This window comes from Solanum pennellii, chromosome 12 (genome assembly GCF_001406875.1).
Source record: "Solanum pennellii chromosome 12, SPENNV200".
Taxonomy (NCBI): Eukaryota; Viridiplantae; Streptophyta; class Magnoliopsida; order Solanales; family Solanaceae; genus Solanum; species Solanum pennellii.
In genome coordinates, this window is record NC_028648.1 from 33,492,177 (window position 1) to 33,519,279 (window position 27,103).

At 33.0% G+C, this 27,103-nt stretch overlaps 1 protein-coding gene across 1 annotated transcript; it reads left to right on the forward strand.

Annotated features, from left to right (window-relative positions):
• Positions 1 to 11,510: 11,510 nt before the first annotated feature.
• LOC107006187 lies at positions 11,511 to 12,373 on the forward strand. Its single transcript, XM_027913336.1, has 2 exons — positions 11,511 to 11,868; positions 11,969 to 12,373. The coding sequence occupies exons 1-2, from the start codon at positions 11,743 to 11,745 to the stop codon at positions 12,278 to 12,280; spliced, it is 438 nt and encodes a 145-aa protein (XP_027769137.1). The 5' UTR covers positions 11,511 to 11,742; the 3' UTR covers positions 12,281 to 12,373.
• The last annotated feature ends 14,730 nt before the right edge of the window (positions 12,374 to 27,103 follow it).

Genomic DNA, 27,103 nt, shown 5'->3' on the forward strand with positions numbered 1-27,103 from the left:
ACCTATTCTTGTGTTTCCAATAGCAAGAAACCTGCTAACATTATTAGAACATGAAGAGATGATAAACGTAGATTCAAATAGAAGTAAATCAATAAAAATGTAACAAGTTACTATAACGGAAATATTGCAAACATACAGAATTCAAAATGGAAAAGTCCTTGGTGGACAATCTGTTTGCATGTTATGATAATAACTTTATTCTATAATATCTTAACTAGATGCAAATATTATGATTCAGCTTCAGCAGCTATAAATGTTTAAGTAAGCCAAAACCTAAGATCTTTTGTAGTCACTGAACAATTAGAATCAATGTCCTAAAACATGACATTATTTTTATGAGACAAAAAAGACATTTTAAGAAAGTTAATCATAAGATAGTGTGCCTCCATTTTTGTTTTTGCTACTTTATTTTATCTTTTAAAATAAAAAATATTTATCATTTTATTCATCCTTATGTCTTGACAAATAATTTTAGGAAAATGTTTCCTAGTCTCATACTATTAGGGATCAATTAAACTATATATAGAGGTGAATTTTGTATTTTCAAGAGAAATAATTAATGATCAATATTATTTGAGAGGTATTCCTTCTTTACACAGTTGTGTGTGATGACAATGGATTTATATCTTACAATCTTATAAGAACGATTCTTTTAATTCTTATTTATTTTTCTTCTATTTCAGTTTTTTATCTTACAATTTAGAATTCTTCACTTCTCATTCACATCATCAGGTAAGTACCATTAAAAGAATATTTCACAACTGAATCCAAGACAGTTCCTTCTTTTACACACTAAACATAATACAGTGAAGGTTGAGCATTCCCCCCTTTATTCTCCACACCAATTTCCCAACAAAAGACACACACAATGAAGTGTGAGTTTTTCTGTCCAATGAGGCGATTCCTCGCCTTCTCTTTTATTTGTTTTTCAAGTAAACTGCCTCCCAAAAGGAGTGAAGCTAGTTAGACTATCATAGAAGAATACCATTCCAATTGAGGGAAAATAAACACTTCTATGGCAATGCAGAGGTTTGGACTTTTGGTGAAATATCAAAAGTACCAACTCAGTTATTACAGGTAGGCCAATCTTTTATTATTTCTATATCTATTTAAATCATGTTCATCAGAAGTTACCTTCAGATTATCCTCAGGCTAAGGGTGTACATATATTTGCAATTAGCAGCAAAACAGAGCAAAACCAAAGCATTAACATCAAAAATTGACTGTAACTATTAGGCAACAAAAACAGAGCACCAAAAATATTTACCGACACGCCTTCTCTCGCCACTTCGAAGACCTTTCATGCAGCGGTGTCCACCAAACTCCTTTTCTGACAAAGAAAACCAGGAAGCTGAAGCAATGCTGAGTAGTAGAGGAATTCACGGACTGTCAATGTTCCAATAAGAGTAGTTTCTCTGTCAACAAATCCCTGCAGGCAAAAAGTTCCATATCAAAAGGCAGAGCTCATGATAAAGAATAGCTAAGTTCCTCATCCAAAAATATTTACCTGTATATCATCCAGGCACAAAAAAGAGAAACAATTTAATGGACAATAACATGTGATTTGAGACATTTATACAGATGATGAGAGTAGCTGAAAAGGTTTTGGAAGAAGATGATGAAACTTCATAACCGTCAGAAGAGAAGTGGAGCAGATGACCGTTTCTGAAAAATTAAATTAGGGCTGTTAGGAAATTAAATTTATAATAATCAATATTAATAGGTTTAACTAATATAGGGTTAATAGGTTTAACTAATATATTTAATAAATTAATATATAAATGATATTGTAGGGTTAAAATGGTAAATCAACTTTGGGGTTAAGAAGTTCATGCTTATAATAATATATGATGATATATATATAAACAAATGGAAAAGAAATCTCATCAAATAGTAGCAGTATATCCAGATCATAGTTAAAGGGTTTGAAACTCATTAAACATAAAACGATTACTATCCAAATATTGAAGGTATGGAAACTCATCAATCACAAAAACATTTACTATCCAAATAATTAAAGGAATGAAAACTCATTGAACATACAAATATTTACTATCCAAATAATTCTAAGGTATGGAAATTCATTAAACGTAAAAATATTTACTATCCAAATAATTAAAGGGATGAAAACTCATTAAACATAAACAGATTTACTATCCAAATAACTAAAGGTGATCTCACTAAAAAAACAGTAAGTTAATCATTTCTTCATTCTATATAAGATGAGCATGATGCTTCATCATTTTCATGATCAAAAATACATTTTGAAGAAATTATTTAAAAAAAAGAAGAAGATGTCACCCTCTTTTTCTTTGCTGAAAGTTCTACTTTTTCTTGTGCTGTTTTTCATGGGCAATGCAGGTATATCATCTCTTTACTTTATGCTTTCTTCACCAATCAATGAATGATAAAGAGAAAAAAAATATGTTTTTTTTTTAAATCTTATATATCCTTTTTCTCAAATAATCACTCAAACAACTATAACATAAGCATGGGCGGATTTAGGAAGTGGGAAGAGGTGTCACGTGACACTACTTCGCCGAGAAAAATAGCTAAATCGTATATAACATTATGAAACAAAAGTAAAGATAAAAGGTCTATTTAAGAAAGGTAACATTTGTTGAACAATAGAAGTGTGTAGGTTGAGTGCTTTTTTGCTGAAATTCATTAGGCAAGGTTGTGTGTTCAATCCTACATAGCCACATTTTTTATGTTTTTTTTCTTTGACCTTCTTTCTTTAGTAATTTTTTGGTATTTTTTTTATATTAACAAAATTTTAGTATAATATTATCAAGGAAATTAATTTGAATACATTTCATAAAAAAAACTCATGAAAAAAATTATAATGTTTTTTTTATTTTTTTAGAAAATATTCAGTATACATGAATTGAGTTTTATTTGTGTATTTTTTAAAAAATATAGTTTATATTATTTTATTTATTTCTCATTTTAAAAGGTGACACTGTTTATAAAATTTTTTGTGTATGCCACTAAAATAAGTTGTGGCGAAGTTATTCAGGATTCCATTACCTTTATCTACATGTATCAAGTTTTAGCTTTTAAAAATAGAAAACATGTTATTTCAGATTTAGTTAAATCATAATGCAGGTATGCAATATCATAAGGACTAAAAATAAAACTAGTTTGAGATATATATCATTTGATGCATCATATCTCTCTATCCTTAATTGATGATCTTAAATCTAATATATAAAGAATGTAAACCTTATACACTGTAAATATGTATTAATCAAATTTGTTTTTCTCTTTTATTTGTAAGATTATTTTATTTTTTTATCATGACAGAGGCAAATATTTGTTCAACAAGCAAGCAAAACATTCAAGGGACCAAGTGTAGAACAGGCAAAATGTACAACTGCCTGCCAAAGTGAGGGCTTTCAATTTGGAGAGTGTAGTAACTCCATTTGCTATTGCACAAAGCCATGTCCTCCCAATGAATTAATCTCCAATTATAACCAATGATTTATATTTTGTTTTTATTAATTTTTAATTATCATTGTATTTTTTTGAGTCTCAACTAAACATATACATCTACTTTGATGATCAATCTATATCTATTTATAATAATGGTCTATATCGACTTCAATTAGTGTTGGAATATATTGGAAATCATAAAATTTTCGTAGCTTGAGTCGTGTCTATGACACTATTTTTAAAGATATTTCACTGATTAGGTGTATCCTTCAAAATTTGACAAACTCTTCTAGTATTAAAATTAGGAGATAGAATTAACTTACTAAGAAAATATTTTCCTTTAAGAATTGCAGTTTTTGAGCCCTCAAATATGATGGCTAAATGTAATCCAAGGCATAGAAAATATAGGTAGTTCTAAATCAAAAGTTCATTTCTTACTTTGGAATCAAATTAGATTTTTAGTTTGAATAACATAATATTATATTGGTGTGTTGTATAGACCACTAAGAAAATCCTTTTATTGCATTAACATATAATAGAACCTTAGTCTTCAAGAGCTCATGCTCTACTTATCCTTATGCTTCTTAATCTAGGGGTCGTAGAAAGAACACATACTAAAAAAAAAAGCTTCTCCTCGTCTCACCTATGTCTTATACATACGGAATTGTCTCTCGTAAAATACAAAATAAATGTTTGTTTACTTCTAGTTAGAGACATGAAAGAATAAAACTATTCAGAAAATGAATGTGAGATTAAATTAGATAAAAGTATTTGCAGAAGATAGTCATAGACAATTTAGAATTCATTCTTGGACTAAAAAACCTCCAATTTTTCGTCATTTACATTTGTCAAGCCTACAAAGGCAATAAGCAAACACAAAGAATAATATCAATTAGTAGTTAAAAATCTTGAAGGTACATTTTTCAACTATTGATTTATTTGCTTTAGAAAGTTTAACAGCTTAATCCAAGATAACCAATGATAAGATATTATGCTACAAATAAAAGAGAAAACATGAAGAGTATACTACTCTATATGACAACACTTTAACACAATATTATTATTATATTACACAGTCAAATTACTATCCCTATTTTAAATTTCTTATATTCAAATTTTTTTTGAATACCCTTAAAATCTACTATATTAGCAGCTATTTTTTTTTTTTCAAAAAAAGAATCAATACAGAGAGCTTACCCTAAATTTTCGGTCTCCCCTAAGTTCATGGCAGCATCAAAGAATTTGGCAACTCAAATTCTTTCTCAAGAATCACCTGAAAGTTGTGATATCACAGAAAAATTAAATCACCTCAAAGTAAAAGATAGATCAATTTTTGGGGAAAAACAATTCATGAAAAAAGATATTACGGGGGAAACTATCTTCTACTCACCTAAGCCCATCGTTCTGTTGGAGAATAAAGAAAGAAGAAAAACGTATAAATAGATAAAAGAAGAACTGCAGAGAACTTTCACGTTATATTTTTGATATTTTTATTGTAAAGCAAATACATAGGAGTTAGGACATTTAAAATAAGAATTAAGACTCGGCCACCTAAGATAAACATGACCTACTAACTTAACCACAACCTTATCCACTAAGCTAAATATTAGAAATTAACAAAAGATATGCTTTGACTCAACTAGAACTCCTAACAAACGTGTTGCTCTGCCAACTAAATAGGAACCTCTAAATACGTTTGAATCAATATTCTATTCTCCCCCTTATTCAAAATTACAAACTCCAAGTTTCTGCCTGAATTGATCATGCTTGGCTTGTGGGCCTTGGTGAGAACATCTGCAATTTGATCCCTTATACATCAAAACTTCAACTCTATATCACCTCTTGTTCTGTGGTCACGAATGAAATGATAAAGAATGTTTATGTTCTTTGTTCTGCTGTGAAAAGTCGAATTCTTTGTCATTACAATTGTTGTCTTGTTATCGCAAAATATATTTATCGCACCCTCTTGTAGCTAAAAAACATAAACTAAATTCTTCGTAACCATAAGGCTTGACATGCTGCTGAAGTTACAACAACATACTCTGCTTTCCATGATGATCATGCAACCACATCTTGCTTCTTTGAGTTTCAAGAAATCGCTCCATATCCTAAATTGATCACATTTTCAAAAGTACTCTTTCTGTTATTTATACTTCTTGCCCAATCGCTAACATTGTCCTGTCAAGACGAAATATGCATCTTTGAAGTATCAATCCCGAAGTCAATTGTCCCAGCAACATAATGCAGAACTCTTTTAGCAGCACCAAGATATTGCTTGGTAGGACTATGCATATGCCTAGACAACATACTAATAGAAAACATAATATCACGACGAGTATGTATCAGGTAGTTCAAACTCCAGTCATCCTTCTGTAGTGACAAGGATCGACAATATCTCTGTCATCTTCAAGCTGACATTTTTATTTGCATTCATGGGTGTGACAGATGCTTTACAATTATGCATTCTTTTGCATGCTTTATTTGAGAAACAAAAATTTCATCTTCTATCTGTTTCACTTGAAGACCAAGAAAGTATTGTAAAATACCTAAGACATTTCAAACTCCTTCATCGTGCAAGATTTATAGGTCTTTAAAAAGAACCATCGGCTCACAACATGTCTTCAATGTTTCAGCTTAAAAATGACTTTAAAAAGTTCAAAAATAAAAAATAGGTCTCCCCTACTTTTATTTTTTTACTTAAAATTAGTCATTTTGAACATCTTTTAAGTTATTTTTAACCTGCCTAAAAACTTCCTAAAGCTAAAAATAAATTAAAAATATGTTTGATCAACTTTTAAGTCAATCCAAACAGGTTGTTACTACTGTTGTTGAAGCTTTACAAATATATGCAGGTCACTCCCATCAAGAAGTCATTTCGTGTGTTCCAAAAATTGTGTTGCCAACCTTAGACAAGTAGCTATAATCGCTTTAAATGGGCCAGATATGCCTTTACATCAGGAAAATTATTGCCCATACACCAACTATTTTTATAAAGAATTAATACATACAATTCCCCTTAAAACTTGTCCACGAAATTTACTTTAGCAATGAAATTTTACGGATAATTATTTTTCCCTTAATTTAGTTTTAATGAAATTTAATACCTCCTCAAAAGTAGAGAACCACTTGTATTGTGGAACGTGCTCTACATGCACCTCCACCTCTCAAATCTCCCTTTTTTATTTTTTCATTTTTATTTTTTTTATTCCACCATTCTTGAGATGGAAGGGGTATTTTTCTATGATTCTCTATGCTACCTTTCTGTTCTATGTTCAATCATGACAATTGAATAAATATCCGATCTAATTTTTGGTGAAGCGATTCTGATATAGCTTTGAATAGAAAATTGGTGGTTGTAGCCATGGAACTGCCCTTTTCTTTTCTCTTTGTTTTGTTCAAATCAAACAAGCCCAAACCTGCACTTTTCTCTTTTGCTTTACTCAAATACAGTAAGTTTGAGCCATCAATAGAGGGACATACATTTGTAAACCCATGTCCTAGATGTATAGTATAAATAGAGGGACATAGATTTGTAAACCAACCAAGAAAGTGTAAGAAATCTTCTAAAGCCATACAAAAAGACTTATTTAAAAACTCTCTCGTGTCTTTCTTCATTTGTGTAGCGATCTAAATTTGAAAAGACTTATTTGAGTTTACAAGATCGTGAAAAAATCAAAAGTAAGTTGTCGAGTTCCACACAGATTGTTAGTTGCTAAGTCTGTGACAATGTCGTATCAAAGCAAAGGTTGGTATTAAAGGAAGGAAAAACGAGGGAGAAAACGTGGTATCAAAGCAAAGGATGGTACTAAGGGAAGGGAAAACGAGGGAGACATCAAAGGAAATGAAGCACCTTAAGAGTAACGAGGAATTGGTACTCGACCCTACATCAAGCGAAATGCTACTGTGAGTGATGATGAACGTGGTGAGGAGCCCATTGACATCACACCCAGAGTAGAGTGGATCACAAGGGTTTACACGAAGAGGAAGGCTTTGGAGATCGTAGGCAAGGCCTAAAACGAGGTCGATAGTAAATTCAGAACTCTTGAGGATTTCACCCTTGAGGAGAATGACAACATCCACAAGAAATTGGAGGGTTGCCCGCATGCCAAATATGAGATGAAGAAAGTCGTCACTTCCTTGGAGTGTTAACTCTTGGATGTTCTAAACACGATTGAAGCCATAAGAGCCTAGATAAAATCAGTCAAAGAGGGCATTGAAGTCGGAGGACTTGTGTTGCTTAACAAAGATAAAGAGGTCAAGGTTGAGGCTCCTAAGCTACCGATGCTCAAAGGCATTCCTGATCATTCTCGTAGACCTTCCCATGTTTTTCACCTGGTTTAGACCCTCTTCTATAGACCCCCTACTATGGACCGTAGAACCTTTCAAGAAAGGTTCCGAGACTCAAAGTTTTTTAACCTCAGGATGTCAACCATGATTGTCTTCTATAGACCGTAGGGCCTTGTACAACTTGTAGGTGGGTTTCTACGTTACTCACTCCTTGTTTCTACATTTATGTATGTTACGAGTCTGGATCACGGTGATACTCTCTCTTCTCTTCTTGATCGAGCTAGGCTCTTCTGAAGTGATTATGAGGTATTTGTTTGTCATCTCCAGCGATTCTCTTTCTTCTACCTTATGATTTTGTTGTACTCTAGAAACAATGTCATTTGAGACTTGTAGTTTCTTCACCTCTATTATAATACGTTAATGACTTGTACCATGACAATCACATTTTGGTAATATCATGAATTTAATTAAGTTATCTGCATGTTTTGTTATCTTGAGATCTTATTTTTGCATTTATCTGTTTAGTCGAGATTTAGACTGACTTATTTTGGTGGAATAATGCAGTGTCACCACGTCCATTTTTGAGTCATGACAAATTAACACAATATTTGTTTATGAGGAAGTATTTATAGAATAAATATCGGTGTATTCTGTGAATAAACAGTGGGATGATATATCAAATTATTGATATAACGTATAGTATAATTCGGTATACTATATGGTACCTATAATAATTAACTTGTACCATCATAATGATATACAACAACAAAACACAACATGTTGTATCAATAATGCACAGTGTTTAAAAAAAAAACGAATATAATGCTTAATTATTTTAAAGGGTCAAAAACATAAATATACAATTTCACCGTCTAAATTACCTCTATATAACAGTAGTTTAACTTTTCACCTACATAGCAATAGAATTTTACAAAAACAAAACAAATCAAAAATAAATAAAAAGTAAATTGATAAATTATAAAACAACAATACACGTGCCTATATTTAATAAAATTTCATTCCTTAATTTCCTCTTATTTTGTTATTTACGTTCCACAGATCTCTCATAATTAATTTCTCAATATTTTTATTTCCTTAACTTTCTCTTGTTTTTTAGATTTTTTTTCTTCAAATATTGAAGCCTGTTTTCTTTTTCTAACTTTGTTCTCTCTAGTTTTCTTATTTCACTCTCTTCATGTCTCTTTCTCCTTTTTTTTAAACCATTTCTTACCCCTATTTTATTTTCTGAATAATTTCTCTGTTCTTTTTTATTTATCGGTCTTCAATTTTTTTTTGGTTAAATCATTTTTATACCAAGGTGGGTGGAATATATAGTTAAAAATTAAAGTTGTTAATATATTAATTTATTTATTTTAATTTATTTCGTATAATACATTCATTATGATAAAATTGAATTAGATTAATTTGAACTTGATACCAAAGTAAAATCATATTACACCATATAAATTAGTTTAATGATACTAAAAAGTTGGTATATATTTTATTAGATTATGGTGTTACGTACTATTGTGTTGTAACATAGAATTAAAATTAATTTTACCATGAATTACAAATCAATATCTTTTATAATTCTAAGCCAACATATCACCAAAAAAATAGCCATGTCAGTATATACACTATACATATTGCAACTTTAAATCAACAAATCACCATTGTTTTTTAACCAACAAATTCACCAATTATTTTAGTTATAGTTATTAAAATTTGAGCTTAACATAAAGGCTACACCACATTGTATACCATGTAAATTAGTTTGATGATACTAAAAAGTTTGTATATACTTGATTAGATTATGGTGTTATGCATTTTAGGGTTAGAGCATATAATTAAAATTCAAGCTTACCATCAATTATAAAACAAGTTTTTTTTATTGTTCTAAATCAACATATCACCAAAATGAATCATCAAAGTATATAAACTATAACGTATTGCAATTTTAAATTAACAAATCACATTATTTTTTTATCAACAAATACATCAATTTTTTTCAGTTGTTATAGTTGTTAAAATTTGAACTTGACACAAAGTTACATCACGTAAATTAGTTTAATGATACTAAAAAGTAATTGGTATATACTTGATTAGATTATGATGTTAGGCATTTTAGGGTTGGAACATATAACTAAAATCAATCTTATCATAAATTATAAATCAAGTATTTTTTTTGTTCTAAATCAACAAATCGCCAAAAAATTAGTCACACCCTCCATCAAAATATATAACATATTCCAACTTTAAATCAACAAATCACCCTTATTTTTTAAACAAATCCACCAATTATTTTCAAATGTTATAGTTATTAAAATTTGAACATGATACAAAGTTACACCAAATTGTACCCCATGTAAATTAGTTTAATGATTCTAAAAAGTTGGTATATACTTAATTAGATCACGGTGTTATGCATTTTAGGGTTGGAACATATAACTAAAATCAACTTACCATAAATTATAAATTAAGTATTTTTTATTGTTCTAAATCAACATATCGCCAAAAAAATTAATCACACCCTCCATCAAAATATATAACATATTGCAACTTTAAATCATCAAATCAGCATTATTTTTTAAACAAATCCACCAATTATTTTCAATTGTTATAGTTATTAAAATTTGAACATGATACAATGTTACACCACATTGTACACCATGTAAATTAGTTTAATGATACTAATAAGTTTGTATATACTTGATTAGATCATGGCGTTATGCATTTTAGGGTTGAAATATATAACTAAAATCAACCTTACCATAAATTACAAATTAAGTTTTTTTTATTGTTCTAAATCAACATATCGTTATAAAAATAGTCACACACTCCATCAAATTAAAATAAAAAAGTTATCAATATTTTAACTTTATCATCCATCAAAATATATAAAGGAAAAAATATCACAGTTAAAATAAAAAAATTACCAATTATTGTACCAAATCGTCCACAAAAATGTATTACTTAATACATACAACTATTTAAAATAACATATCATCAATAATTGCATCAAATCGGCCACCAAAGTGTATACACTAAAATATTTTTGTGTTTAAAAATTATTTCGATAATTATGAATAACATGATAAAAATCATATTCCCTATGATAATGCGGATCTTCTTCAAATTTAACAATTGTAATTTTTGATGTTGAATAAATAACCGAGTTGTTGACATCGGTATTAGTCTTCATCATACAAGGACTCTTTCAGAGAGTTATCAAAACCAACTTTCGTGTTCATAGTCGATTTATTTTAGAAGCACAAAATCTTCTAATTTTTTTTGAATATTATTTTGAAATAAAACAAAGAAAGATATTCTCAAGAAGGAGATACAAACATTTTCTTGAAAACAATGACAGATGAAAGAATAGTGTGCAACTATGTTTTAATACCAAGAAAAAAGACAGTGTATCAATGGTATTTTTTCCGTGTAAGATTAATAAGAGAGAGAAAGTGAGATATTTACTAAAGGAATGTATCCAAATATAATTATGATTGATATTCTAAAAATAAATAGAAGATACAATATGACTCCTAAAAATTAAGTCGATTAACCAATAAAATAGGACATAAATAGTGTAGTATTTATATTTGGCCAAAGTCATATGCGGCCACTCAAACTTGTCCCGACTATTCACTTAGACACCTCAACTAGACGTACTACCTATTGAACACCTTAACCACCCCGATTTGAACCGTAAAACCATTTTTTGCCTACATGGCAAATCGTTTGTGATTCACGCAAATGGAGCGCGTGAATTTGTTTTTTTCTCATTTTTTACACTGCCTACATGGCAGCAACGGTAACATTGCACTTCAATGTTAAAGTTGAAGTGAAATCCCCAATTCTCTTCCCCAAAATCATCTTCCCCAATTTCTCTTCCCCAAAATCCATTTAGAACCCTAAATCTCCAATTCTCTCTTCTACTTCTAAATCTCCAAGTTTCTCTCTTCTTCTCTAAATATCCAAGTTTCTCTCTTCTTCTCTAAATCAATTCTCTTTTATCAAATGTCGCAAATTTCAGTAAATATCGATGAAGTTGATATATGCAAGTGTGGTTATTATTGTCGACTGAAAACTTCGAGGACTCCTTTGAACCCAGGTCGTCGATTTTTTGGATGCAAATCATCAAAGGTTTGTTATTTTTCAAACAAAAACTGTTCTTGTTGTACTATTTGAAAAATCAATATTTTGGTATATTTATTACGTCTTACTACTGTTATATGGTTTGTAGGAAAATGGTGGATGTGGATATTTTAGATGGATTGATCCGTCGCTTGAAAATGTTGATGAATCATCCTCAATGAATAGACTCATAGACGGTCAAAATCCGATTGATCGACTAAAGAGAAAAGTGAAAGAGCTTGAAGAAGAAAAAGATTCTTTGAAATTTCAATTGAATGAAAGTGAAGTGAAATTGATGGTATTGAACAAGAAGCTTAAGGAAGTTAAACTCCAAAGGGATTGGGAAAATGTCAAATTTAATCGAATTGTGATTGTTTTTCTTTGTCTACTAACTATTAAATGGTTCTTTAATATTTTGTAGTTGATAGTAGTTCAGGATTGTAATACTTAATTGTTTAGTTTTGCAGTAGTTAGGTAGTTATTCTAGATCAATTAGTGATGTTTTAATTGGTATATGTCCTTAATATTTTGTATCAAATTGGAAGTTTGAGTTGAATTGATCTCTGTTGAATTGATCACTTGCCATGTGTTTTGAATTTTTTTTCTGGAATTGAATTGATTAGTACTCTTATTGACAAAAACAAAAGGCATGCTTTGAAAGGTAGTGTAGTTGTTGTTCAAAAAGTAAGTTAATAACACAAATGCATTACTGAAAAATACATAACACACAGTAAGTAATGGAAATACATAACACAAATGCATTGAGAGGTAATAGAAAACCATTGTCTTACAATAGGCATAGTCTTGCTAACAGAAATACAATGTTCAAAAATACATTAGACAAGTGTTCAAATAAACCAAAGAGTAAATTGTTTTCAAATAGACACCAACTTCCCAAATGAACTACTTCCAGTTTTTCTTTTTAGCTTTCATTTGTTGTAACTGTGAGGTGCTGACTGCATCTTTTCCCTTCCATTTTAGGCCACGGGGTTTAAAACCAATGTCTATATTGGTTGGTGAAGCACTCTTCAATGTTGTTGGCCCATGTAGAATCTTCTCACTTGATGTACCAGGCTGCAATATAAGATAGAAAGTTTAACATAATGTTGGATTATAATATGGCTATAAAATATACACTAAAATAGGTAAACATGTTAAGTGAACATACATTTAATACTTGGGCTCCAGTTGTAGGATTAGAGTAAACACCAAAACCAGTTGTAGGCCTTCTGTTTTCTCCAGTAGCAGCAGCAAATGAGGCAGAACTGTATTGTCTCTTGTGACCTGATAAAGGTGGCAATTCACTAGAAGAACTATCCCTTTCTGTAACAAATGGAGTTCCTCTTGCATTAGCTTTTTTTCTTCCCAATCCTCTTCCAGTTCCAACTTGAACCCTATTTTGAGCAGGTCTTGGCACAGATGTTGTGTCAGCACAAATAGAAGTTGTTTGACTTGATTGTGTAGTTGCATATGTGGTTCTGGAAGTAGAATGTGATGGACCTCCCATTATAGATGGACCTCCCATTGTAGACTATATAACATAAATAAGAATATATGAAAACTTGTACAACAAACTTAAAATGCAAATGAATTTTTAAAGGATAGCCATTATCTAATCTTACTGTTGTTTGGGTAGTTCTTGGCACAGTTCTTGGCACAGCACTGGTATCAGGACAAACAGAACTTTGTGTTCTAACCTGTTGAACAAAAATAAGTACATATGAATAACTGTCTAACTGAAAATTGAGGCAAATGAATATGTAAAGCAAATCTTACTCTTGTTTGAGAATAACTTTGGTGGCTGTTTCCTTGACTTGTAGGTTGAGAATTGCTCCCCCTCCCATACTATGTCACCACAAAATAAAACATATGATTATAAACTTTAAGCAATTTACAAATGTGAATATGACTAGTATTACTTACTCTTGCACACACAGCTTTGTTATGACCAGTTTTCTTGCAAATGGAACATGTCATCTTTACTCCTTTTCTGGAAATTTTCCCCCATTTTTTGGGCTCATCCTTGCTCTTTCTTCTCTTCTTGGCAGGTCTGCCTGGCATTTTTCTTGGTTTTGGAGGCTCTATTGATGGATTTGTAGTTTTAGGCCACATTCTCATATTGGGTATTGGTTGGATGAAATGATTGTAAGCCTTGAGAAATGTTTCCTTCATATACCAGTGCTCTACATGTTGATCAGGATCTTGATTCAAGTAATAATAAGCACAAATAGCATGAGGGCAAGGAATACCTCTCAACATCCACAACCTACAGTCACAATGCTTCTTCTCCAAGTCAACAACAAATGAGTATTCCCCATCACTAATCTCAAAACCATTCACCCCATTCCATTGAACATTACAGTTCTTTGAATACTCCTTGTTTCTTTCTAGTATTGCCCTTGCCATAGGTGCAATGTCTGATATCCATGTTTCAGCAAATTTGATCATGTCTATATGTCTGTTCATCATTTTATGCCTAATATCCTCTAGCATGGTAATAATTGATTTATGTCTAGCAGCTAAGATCCAGGAATTGAAAGTCTCACACATGTTATTTTCTACAACATCACACTTGGAATGAGTCTGAAAAAAAGCTCTACACCAATTTATGGGATCATAATGTAGTAAGTCCTCAGTTATTTCCTTCTTACCTAGCTTAGACATTGCATGAACTTCTTCACCAAACTTGACTTCAAAAGAGGCCTTTGAGCATCTCCAAAACTGTTTCCTTCTTTCTTCTCCTTTCCAGTTAACATGCCAATTACTCCATATATGTCTAGCACACATTCTTTTCTCAGCATTTGGTAACAACTCCAACAATACAAGAATAAGTCCCTAACAAAAAGTATATACAGAATAAGTAATTGGAGTAGTAATATTAAACTAAAAAAAGAAGAAATTGTATAAACAATACCTTTTGCATATCTGACATCACAGTCAAACCTTCACCAGTTCCCAAGTTTAGATCAGCAATTAAATAACTTATGAACCAGCTCCAACTATGTTTTGTTTCTGTATCCACAACAGCCCAGGCAATGGGATACATTTGATTGTTCCCATTCTTTCCAACAGCAACTAATAATTCACCCTTACAAGCTCCCTTGAGAAAACAACCATCAAATCCAATTATATTCCTACACCCCTCCAACCATCCTTGCTTAAATGCATGAAAGCATACATAAAAATACACAAAAAGGTTCTTCCCTGGTTCAGTTTCCTTATCAATTTTTACCCAACAAGAGCTTCCAGGATTGGTTTGTTTGATCACATCTGCATAGTCACACAATCTGGCAAATTCCAAATTCCAATCACCCATGTCTTCCCTCATAATTTTCTGTTTAGCCCTGTAACAAAGAGTCTTACCAACATAAAGACCCAATGTCTTTCTAACCAAATCTTGAATTTCCCAAATCCTTATGTATGGTTGAGATATAATTCTGTCCTTAAACTTTCTAGCAATAAACTTTGAATTACACAACTTATTTCTGTTTAATGGAATACACTTGTGAATAGGATGATAGTTCTTTACAATAAAATCACCTGAGTCCCTGTCAATCGAAGCATATAACAACCACTTACACTTAACATTTTTGCACTTCACCCTCACTCTATGTTTTTCATTAGGTCTTAGCTTTAACTGTCTTCTATACTCTACAGCATAATCTGCCACTGCTTTCCTGAACTGATCTGCCCCTTCAAAGACCATTCCAAGCTCAAAAATTGACACTTCACTATCTTCATCATACCTAACCTTTCTGCTTCTCCTTCTAGCAGGTATGTCTACTCCCCTAACAGCATCCACATCTAGTTGTTCATCACTATCATCACTCCAACAGTCAGAGCTATCAATGTAATCTTCATCTCCACCCAATTTTCCAGCATATTTGTCAGTTTTGTTCTTTCCAATATCCTCAAAACCTCTATCTATACCACCAGCTTCTCCAACTGGTATTTCTTCAAATTCAGTAGCCTTTTTTCTCTGTTTTTTGTTTCTTCTTTCTTCTCTAAATGCTCTCAGCTCCTCATCAATATCTGAACCATCTTCTGAAGGTATATCTAAATCTGAATCACTACTCAAGAAATCAGATGCATCTTCTCCACCTAGGTTATCATCCACTTCCTCTCCACCTAGGCTAACATGCTCACCCTCACCACCCTCACCAGTAAGGTTAACAGCTTCACCCTCACCACCCTCACCACTAAGGTTACAAGCCTCACCTTCTTCACCTAAGTTAACAGCCTCACCATCTTCACCATTAGTTAGATATCCTATAGTTACCTCAGTGTCAAGTAAGGGTTTATCTAATACATGACAGACATATACTTCAAAAGTGTCCTCATGTTTTAAGTCTTTAATAAGGTGTAGTAAATGTTGGTCAGTTGTAATTAGGATCCATTTTTTATTCGATAAGTCTTTCACATAAAAGCCTCCAACAGTTTCATACCCTAATTCTTTAGTATAATACAATAGTTCCAAAATGGAAAAGTGGTCCTTGATGATATACCTTAGTGCAGACACACAGTTTCCAACATAAGTAGGGACAGCCGATAACTCAGACAAGATTCCACTCTTCGTAAATATGATTTCCTCCATGGTCAATTGTTAGCAGCCCTCTACAAAATATCAAGCAAACCCTAGATTTAACGGAATATACTCATACAAACAACTAAAAAACAAAGCTTTAAATCATACTTTTGGGTAATAGTAAAGAATAGATAGAATATTCGCAAAACCCTACATTTTTACAAAACCACAGCTTTATGAAATTCATATAAGAAAGCATGTAAAGAAACAAAAATCAAACTTACAGGAGGATAGATCGTAACACGAAGAAGAGGAATCAAACAAAAATCGAACAAGGAACTGGAATGAATCGCGAGATGGAGAGCTTGAAATCAAAAGAAAGTGTGAAGTTAGAGAGAAAGAGATCTGTTCTGTGAAAGTTAACGATTTGGGAATTTTCCCAAATTTAGGCATTAACAATTACACGTGGGAATTTTTAAATGGTCATTCAATACACGTCAGATACACGTGGGGCGGTTAACTACACGCGCCACATAATTAATGAAAAGTGATTAAAAAATGGTTTGACGGTTCAAATCTGGGGTGGTTAAGGTGTTCAATAGGTAGTACGTCTAGTTGAGGTGTCTAAGTGAATAATCGGGACAAGTTTGAGTGGCCGCATATGACTTTGGCCATTTATATTTTATAATAAATTTTCTTGTAATTAAGATACTAATATTGTAAATGAAAAGACTAAAATAATATTATGAAAATTAAGATCTTAAGTAGTATGTTGTTGTAATTTTTCTTCATTTAACTTGTGTTTGCATAACTGAAAAATCTGAAGCGATGTGTACAATACAATTTTAATATGAGATCATGTCTGATTGGCTTCTAATTTGATAGGATTTTGACATTGACGTCTTTTTGGGTGTCAGCTATGCATATAGATTACCTGGAAACCTAATTAACCTGGAAGGATATCTGGCTAACCATGCTATGCACGAACGATGACATAATCGATGTACTACGCTTCTATTCATCTAATCATATTTCCTCTATTTTAAAAAAATCAAACTGAATGTCTTTCTTCATGCCTTGCAGGGTTCTGAATATGTTGAAAAAGTGAACTTTATTACGGCTGAATCTGGGGAATTGTTTTTGACTGTTAAAGTAAAAAAATCTCACTCCGGAGAAGCCACTTGAGGAGAATGTTGTTCGTCTTCATCGGGGAAAATGAAGTTTGGTATACAAGTACAACATATCAAAGTAAATTGATAATCCAGCTTGGTAGTTACGTACATCAACGCCTTGAGAGAGGAGGGGAAAAAACACCAAAATAAAGTTAATATCTTTATCCAAAATCATACATAAATTGTAAACCTCTTCTTACTTACCCTGCTTTATCAAAATAGAAGTTGGTATATCAAATTATTGGTATAATGTATAGTTTAATTTGGTATACTACCTATAATATTTAACTTCTACCATGATGTTGATATACAACAAAAATTCACTAAGCTAAAAACAAGCATCAAATGCAATAAATCAATTGTATAACCAAACCGCATTAGAAACATGATATATGGTATACCTTTGTTGGGACGTCGGTTAACGTTTTCTACGTATATGTGGTTTGGTGTGTTAAAGTGGGATATGTTTCACTTAAATGAGTTAACATGTAATATTCAATGTTATCCAATCAATTTTTGTTGATCACCTTTTTATATGTAAAAAAAAAAAAATCTAAACATATTTTTGAATTTGAATACTTTTAATCTTTCAATTCAAAATTTTTATTACAATATTTATGAGCTCCGTCTTAGATTATTTAAGTGTCTTTTTAGTAGCTTGTCATTTGGTTTAACGGCATTGCAGACCACTCTGCTCTATATATAATACTAGTAGGGCACATAACATTAACTTACTTGTACACACAACTGAAGGAGAAAATAACAAGAATTTTAACCTAAAAAAATGACAATGGAGAAAAACAATGTTGGCAACATCTTCTGTTCCGTTCAAGACAAACATTACATAACAAAGTCCTGCAGACATTCCGTCAAAGACAGCAACTGAAAATGTTTTTAACGCTATTGGCATGACCCAACTAATTTCAAATAGGTTCAGAAAGAGTGACTATATATGCAAATTTCACTTGCGATGAAGGAGTGGGATAAAGACTTATAACTTCAATGAAACTCTCCCAGAAGCACCACCAAAAGATAGAGACTAACCTCTCTTTTGAAGTATATCATGAATCAAACATACATGCTTATGTGCTATCCAACCAACCAAGCAACTATAGGAGGTATATTGATCCTCCAGATCAGTTCCCAAGGCCAGCTCAAATCCCAACAGCTAGTTTGTTTTTTTAACAGGAAACTCCCATTTTTGCTTACGAATAAAAAAATTGAGTCTGTAGAGACAAATTGTAACAGCTCCATTAGAAGGCTGAAATTTGTTGCTGGTACTCTAGTAAGATACTTCTCGTGGAGATCAATATATATGGAGTAGGGATAGGTAAAATTCCAAAAAACTGGTCTGCAAATATGTAAGAGTTAGTATCTCTGTCTTCATATAGCTGAAGTTGTAGATGAGAATATTGATAAACACCTAGAAAAAGGAAACAAAACAAATGACTACTTCGCTATTTTTAGTAAGAACACTATAAATGTCAACTTCTTGCACACATAACACTAATGGAAGACATTTTACACCTAGTTACTTGAAATAAGAGAACTGAAAATTGTCGCATATGACAACCTTCTCATAGATCTTTCCTGGAAGGAAATTAGGATAGAAGAAGTTGATGGAGAAAAGGAGAAAAGAGTAGAAGGTTGAGGAAATCAACTGAGACGATAATTTGTTTGCTGATTTTTGCTTGTTATCATACTGTACTCCTTTTGCAAGATCAACTCTTAGATGCGAAAAATCAAATGATGAAGTATGAAATGAAATGTCAGATTGAATCTCCAAAGCACCGCTAAGATGAAAGATATGAATGACAAAATAAGGTCTTCTCCCCTTTCCTTAGTCAGACTGGCATGAAACTTACCTGAGGAATTAGAAAGATGAATGAAAAAAAAGTGTCAATATAGTGGCAATGAAATAGAACCTTTTGAATAAATCTTATAGATGTTGTTGCCCTGCAAAAACGACAACAACCTGATAAATTATGATATTCACTAAACTGATTTTTGTGCACTATTTAAAAGCTCAAAAACAGTCAATACAATATAAGCCAGGAGCAGTGGAATATTTTACAACATATTCCCTCTACTTTACTACATCAAAAAGAGAATAATCTAGCTCTATCACGTGTGTCCTCTCTATAAATAATATCTTTCATGGAGCCAAGACATAATTTTTAAATATCTGTTAGTCCTTTAAGGAGAAATCCCAGATATGCATGTCACTCTTCTCTATCATTTTTTCCCTATAAGCATATGTCACTCTTCTCTATCATTTTTTCCCTACAATTTAATGAAGAATGGACAGTAATTGCACAGATCATATAAAATTATCAACATCACATAAAATTACCATTTTACTTTTGTTTAGCCCCTCCCAACTTAGAGTGTACCTCCACTAAAACAAATATGCAGCTAGAGTTGAATCATATTTAACTAAACAAAAGCAATTTGTAAAATCATCAGATCCACACTGTTATCACAAATTCATATACCAAATCTTAAAAAAAAGAGAAGAGCAAACCTTCAGTAACAAATAGAGGCTGAGATTTGTGAAAATTGGACACCGCAAACAGGGCCATTTGTGCACATCAAATTCAATCAATGAGAGTTCTGACATAGTAATCCCATAGCTGAATAAACCCTTCCGGCGTAAAATACCATGCTAGAAGTAAGAATTGACTTGAGCATGATATTTCCTTCACACTTTCTAGCAATAAAATCTTTAGCTATTTTAGGCATATTATCAAACACATTAGTTACATAGAACTTGTACCCTGCAGGGAGAATTTTCATTAGAGATGGTTAATGAAATAATCAAATTCCACAAAGTTAGTACTTCATCGATACAAAAATAGAATAAATTCAAGAACTTCAGAAGTACAATAAAGATTAAAGTCAGTAATATCTCAGAATTGTAGAATCAAATGTTTATATGGTCACCAAGTTATATCACAATAATAGGACAAAATTAAAGAGCAAAGATATTGTAGAAATCATGTCTTAGACCTAACTCACACTCCAAAACTATCTCCGGTTGTGGATGAGATCCTCCGGCCATCTCGCCGGAAAATCAAGAATACTGAAAATTGGTGCCGGAAAGTTTAAATTCCGATTGTACACAATGGGTAGAGAAGAAAAAAGAGTTAACATGGCTTTGAAGAGAGGATAAAGTCAAGTTGATTGATTCATACAAAGATGATTAGCTTTGCCGACGAGCTGGTAACTTCATACACTCAATACCTTTTGTAGCCTTTATTTTTTCTTCTATTTTTTTTGGGAAAAAACTTTTTCTTTTTTTGCCAAGCCTTATAATGAGTGCCACCTATCTCATTAATCACCAATATGAGACTTTTATCATTCTTTTAACACCTCACCTCACGTCCAGTGCTTAGCATCTGGTGGATGAGATATTTTGATTTCGTTGGGCCCCAACATCGAGTGAGACGGGCCCTGCTCTGGTACCATGTGAAATTAGGTCTTAAGCCTAACTCACACCCCAAAAGCTATCTCAAAGGGAGGATTTCCCAAGCCTTATAAAGAGTCCACCTATCTCACATATCTCATCAACCACCGATGTGAGACGTTTGTCATTCTTTAACACCCCTCCTCACGCCCAGTGCTTAACATCTGGTGCATGGTTAATTTTGATTTTGGAGGTCCCAACATCGGGTGAGACGGACCCTGCTCTGATACCATGTAGAAATTAGGTTTTATACCTAAATCACACCCCAAAACCTAGCTCTAAGGTAGGAGAATTGCCAAAGCCTTATAAGGAGTCCACCCATATCATTAACCACCGATGTGGGACTTCTGCCATTCTTTAACATATATGAAGAATAAAATGAAAACTACAAAAGTTCATGCAAGAAGTTATACCCACAAAATTGATGTTGCAACAATAGACATCAGGCATCAAAGAAGCCACATAATACAATTGTAGAAGAACAAATACGGCGATAGTTTTTTATATCATATGACCACCAAAAAAGCTAATTTTGACCTTCTTTAGAATTGTTATGTGATGAATATGAGAGACTAAATTTAGGTATGGTGTAAATACGATACAGGTGTTTCAAGGAGAAGAAAATACTAACACGTGGTTAACATGAGTGGGATGTAGGTGTGTCTGTGAAGACAAAAATTACTAATATACCCCTAAATTGCAAGTGTTTGTCAAACAGTATAGTACAATTTAAGCTGCTTTCAGTACAATTGTATGTTGCAATGTTTTCCCCACTTAACAATTAACTGCCATTTCAGCACAAGGTATAATTATTGTAAGCTATGTTAGTCCTTTAGAAGTGACACTTCTAAAAAAATAAAAATAAAAATAAAAAAAATAAAAAAAAGGGGAAATATATATAGATAGATTAGTTATAAAAACATTAAAAAAAAACTCAAATTTATTTATGAGAAATTTCAGAATGAAAACATGGTTAACTCCAACTAAAACTATAGAATTTTAAAAGTAAAAAATTTATATACCTAGGTCCAAAATGATTATTATTTTCCTTTATTTTCATAAATAGAAATGGCTGATAGCAAATTCTGCAGATGAACTATAGGTCTTGGCTGGTGAGGTTCCTTGGGACGACGATGTGTTCATCCCTTAAGGTGTTTCAAAGGAGCGGCGCGCTATATTTCACAAAATTTAAGTTATTTGTAGTTTTGATGATATAACAAATCTAAGGACTTTGTAAAGGGACCTGCTCCCAAGTGGAACGATATACACAAACTGACAGGCTAGAAAAAGTACAAAAGTTGGTGCATAGTCTCCAAAAGTGACAGAAACTTCGGCCAATGGTATGAACTTAAAGATTGTGACTATTCTACATAAACATGACATCCAATAGTCACAATCTCAGTTTTTGCAACTTCAAATGTATCTCTAGAACTCTTGCAAAGGCTGAGTAAAAGAAGCGAAGAAGCATTCTAGAGATCAACTAAAATAAAAAATAGCTGGAAGTTTAGTTGTATTAGGAGTATTTCTTCTGAACGTATATTGTAAATCTGTTCCTAAATATATAAAGGACTCATATTGTTTTGGTTTGTTGAAAAGTCTAAGTTAGTTGAGTCCAACTGATTTAGTGGGCAACCTTGTGTGTTGCTTAGTCAAATTCTAAGTCATCTGGAGCGTGGTGATTTAGTGGGCAACTGTGTGTTGCTTAGTGAATCTTAAGTTGTCTAGTGGTTATATATTAGTGGGCAGAATGATATCTGCTTAGGCTCTTCAAGCAATAGAGTTATTGCTTGGTTGTGAGATTAATAACTCTTTTTCCCTTTATTGTAATCGGGTTTCACTTTTGCTTGTGAAGATTAGTGAAAATGATTGAAAATCCTGTGTGACAGGTTGTGGTTTAACTCCCTTGACGTAAACTGCATGTGCTGTTTTCTGTCATTATTTATTCTTCGTTCTTACTTCGAGTGTGTCAAGAGACCTGTTCTGTTGACTGATAGTAGAAACACGTATTATATCAATTGGTATCAGATACTCTCTAGCTGGTTAACACAAAGAGAGTGGTTCCTGCAGCATCAGAATGATTATTCCACTTAACCTAGAAGAAGGGCAATCCGTAACTTGTCTACCGTATTTCAATGGCCAATTCTATAGGTGGTGGAAAACAAGAATGCACGACTATCTTATGGTTGAGGACAGTGGGTTATAGAAAATTGTGTTGGATGAGCCTTTTATTCCAACTTCTGAAGTAAAAGGATGGTGAGATAACTAGAGTTGTTCCAAAGACTCGTCAATAATACAATGAAGAGGACAGAAAGAAGATTTATAAAGGGTACAAGGCTAAGAAGCTATTGGTTTATGGTATAGGTGTTGAAGAATATAATCGTATTTCTGCCTGTGAATCAGCAAAGGAGATCTGGGATTATCTCAAGACTGTTTATGAAGGTACTGAGCAGGTGAAGGAATCAAAGGTGGACATGCTCACATCTCAATATGAAATTTTCAAAATGAAGAAAGGGGAAACTATTCATAACATGTGCACTTAACTTTCCTCCATAACCAATGAGCTACGAAGTCTTGGAGAGCCAATCAGTACTAGCAAACAAGTTAGGAAAGTTTTTCGAATTCTTTCTAAGTCATGGGAAACCAAGTTAAATGCTATCATTGAAGCCAATGGGAAACCAAGTTAAATGCTATCATTGAAGCCAAGGATCTGAAAGTTCTGAAGATGGATGCTCTTATTGGAAATCTCAAGACACATGAAAAGAATAGAAGTCAAGACTTCTCAAAGAAGAAAGCCAAGAAAGACAAGTCTCTAGTACTCAAATTTACTCATGGAGAAGAGTCTAGTGAAGAAGATCATATGTCCTATATTACAAAGAGATTTCAGAAGATCATAGGAAAATTAGATGATTTAGCAATGGAGGGAACCCTCCTTGAGCTACAACTGCTAGTGACACCATTCACAAATGTGGAAAATGCTGGGCACTTTATAAGGGATTTTCCGTTGCTAAAAGCTGAAAACAAGAACTATTAAATGCCAGAAGGTGAAAAGGACAAAGGAAGGGACCTGGTACCTAACAAAAGTTCCAGAAAAGATACAGCTGACTACGCAGTGAAGAAGGTTCTTGCTGCAGGGGGAGAATCTTCAAGTGAGTCAAGAGATTTAGATCATCCCGAAGATGCATCAATGCTGGTGATTCAAGACGAGGCTAACGTATTCAATGGGATATTTGTTCTCATGGCCAAGTCATATGATGAAGATGATGAAGATAAGGTAACTCTTCTTGACTTTAAGAAAAACTTTAATACGTACTCTGTTGAAAGGTTGAGAAAGTTAGCAAATGTCTTGATTGACCGTGTTATAGAGTTAATACTGAAAGGGACTCTATGAACGCAAATCTTGTTAGTCTTAGTGAAAATAGAGAGGTGATGACAATGAGAATGTCTGTCATTGAGTAGGAACTGGTGTTTCTTGAATTATGAAGAACTAGATCTCAAAAACCAACTAGACTTAATGATTGTGAAATATGGGAAAAGAAATGAGGAGTTCACTAGTTTACAAGCTGAACTGGAAGCAAATTTAAAAATTGTTGAGACACAACTTGCTCTAGCATTGGAAGAAAAAATCATTTGGAGAGGGACCTGGTTCAGCTTAAGGAAGAACTGAATACTTCTCTTAAACGGACAAAATCCTCCAAATTGCTCTCCAATATCACTAGTCAAAGCAATTACAACAAAAAAGGTCTAGGTAGTTTGAATATTACTCCTCCCTACAATCCCCACAGTAAATATGTGTGTGTGTCAGATAATTTGTTATGTCTACACTATGGTAAAAACGACCATTTGATAAAAGAATGTAAGGCCTGGAAAAGTCACGAGAAAACTTTTCAATCTATGCTAGATAGAAAAGGGTACTGAATGGGGGACCTGGTCTGATACCTAAGTCATTGATCAAGAAAAGAATCAAACTTCCTCATTAGGCAAGAAACACTCTGATTACTCAGCTGTCTACTTACTGTGAACTCATGTTAAAATGGGTTCCCAAGTCTAACAAGTGACATTTGTTGCATCGGAGTGAATGAAGTACCAGTCACTGCTGGTTTATGGACAGCGGATGCTCAAAGCACATGATCCGAAACACAAAAAACATCCCTCTTACTCAAGGCACTTCAAGAGGGATGTGTCTCTTTTGGTTATGGAAAAAAGGGATATATTCTCAATGTTGGCAGGGTTGGGAAATCCATTGAAGAATCCATTGAAAATGTCTACCATATGAGCGGATTAAAGTACAATCTTCTTAGTGTCTCATAGATTTGTTATAAGGGAAACGAAGTCAAGTTCACGTCAGAAATATGCACTGTGACCAACTTGTCTACTAAGAAGATAATTCTCATAGCTTGAAGGCGTAAAAATATGCATGTGGCAGACCTAGAAACATCTTATGGAGACGATTTGACATGCATGAGTGCTCAAAGTGAAAATGCTGATTTGGGGCATCAAGGGCTAGGCCATATGAGCTCGTCTTTGCTAAAAAAAACTTGTTTCTAGGGACCTGATCCGTGGGCTGCCAAAATTGAAGTTCAGTGAAAGTAAAGTCTGTGATGCATGTGTTAACAGAAAACAAACGAGATCCTCATTCAAGTCAAAGAAGCAAGCGAGCTCATCAAGGACTCTTGAACTGTTACACATGGATTTGTGTAGGTATTTGAAAGTTCAAATTAGAAATGGAAAGAAGTACATTTTGGTGATTGTTGACGATTTCTCAAGGTTCACATGGACGATGTTCCTCAAATCAAAATCTGAGATAACTGATGTGTTGGTTATCTTCTTCAAAATTATCCAAATAAAATTGAATCGCTTGATAGATGGGATCAGGTCTGACCATGGAAACGAGTATGAAAATGCAAAGATTGATGTGTTTTTCTCAGAAAATGGCATCAGTCATAAATTCTCAGCTCCTAGAACAGCTAAAAAAATGGTGTGGTGGAGAGGAATAACAGAAGTTAGTGAATATCGTAGAACCATGCTCATTGAGTCAAATCTTCCTCACAACTCTGAAGAAGTCAATAGGATTGCAACGTGACAAACAAATTCTTGATCCGGTCGTTGCTGAACAAAACACCCTATGATTACTCAATAACAAGAGACCTAGGCTTAGTTATTTAAGATCTTTTGGGTGCAAATGTTTTGTTCTGAACAATAGAAAGGATAATATTAGGAAGTTTGATCCAAGAAGTGATGAAGGCATCTTTGTAGGATACTCATTCTCAAGCAAAGCCTACAGAGTATTCAATAAAAGAACGCTATGCATTGAAGAAAGTGGTCATGTAATTTTTGATGAAGATGCTAACCTGAAAAACCTAGAAATGAAGGATAAATATGACCTAAATCAACTGTTTCAAGCCCATAAAAATGAAGTTAATAATCTTGAAGCACCAGTAAATTCGGAGCTTGATGATATTGGTCCAGGTTCATCCAGAAAAATGAAGGGAGATGATCAGTATGCAGAGGGACCTGGTAAAATACAAAATGCAAATCAAGAGGAAACTCATTCTCCTGAGGATGATGAGTCAGAAGATGAAGAAGAACATATGGTTCAACCCCAACTCGTGGTCTCTAAACCAGGATAGAAGCATAGTTCATCCCATCCTCTTGAGAATCTCATCTCTCCACTGAATTCTGGAATGCAAACTAGATCAAAAACAAGAAATCTGGTCGCATTTTCGGCTTTTATTTCGACCATTGAGCCTAAAAATGTGAAGGCGGCCTTGAATGATGCTGAATGGGTAAACTCAATGCAAGATGAACTACATTAGTTCGAGAGGAGTAACGTGTGGTACGTAGTCCCATACCTGCTGACAGAACCATCACAGGGACCCGGTGGGTTTTCAGAATCAAGTTTGATGAAGGTGGTGCTATCACTAGAAACAATTCTAGGTTGGTTGTTCAAAGCTATAAGCCAGAAGAAGGTATAGACTATGACGAGACCTTTGATCCTGTTGCTCGAATAGAGGCCATTAGAATTCTCATAGCCTTTATTGCCTTCATGGGATTCAAACTCTACCAAATGGATGTCAAAATGCC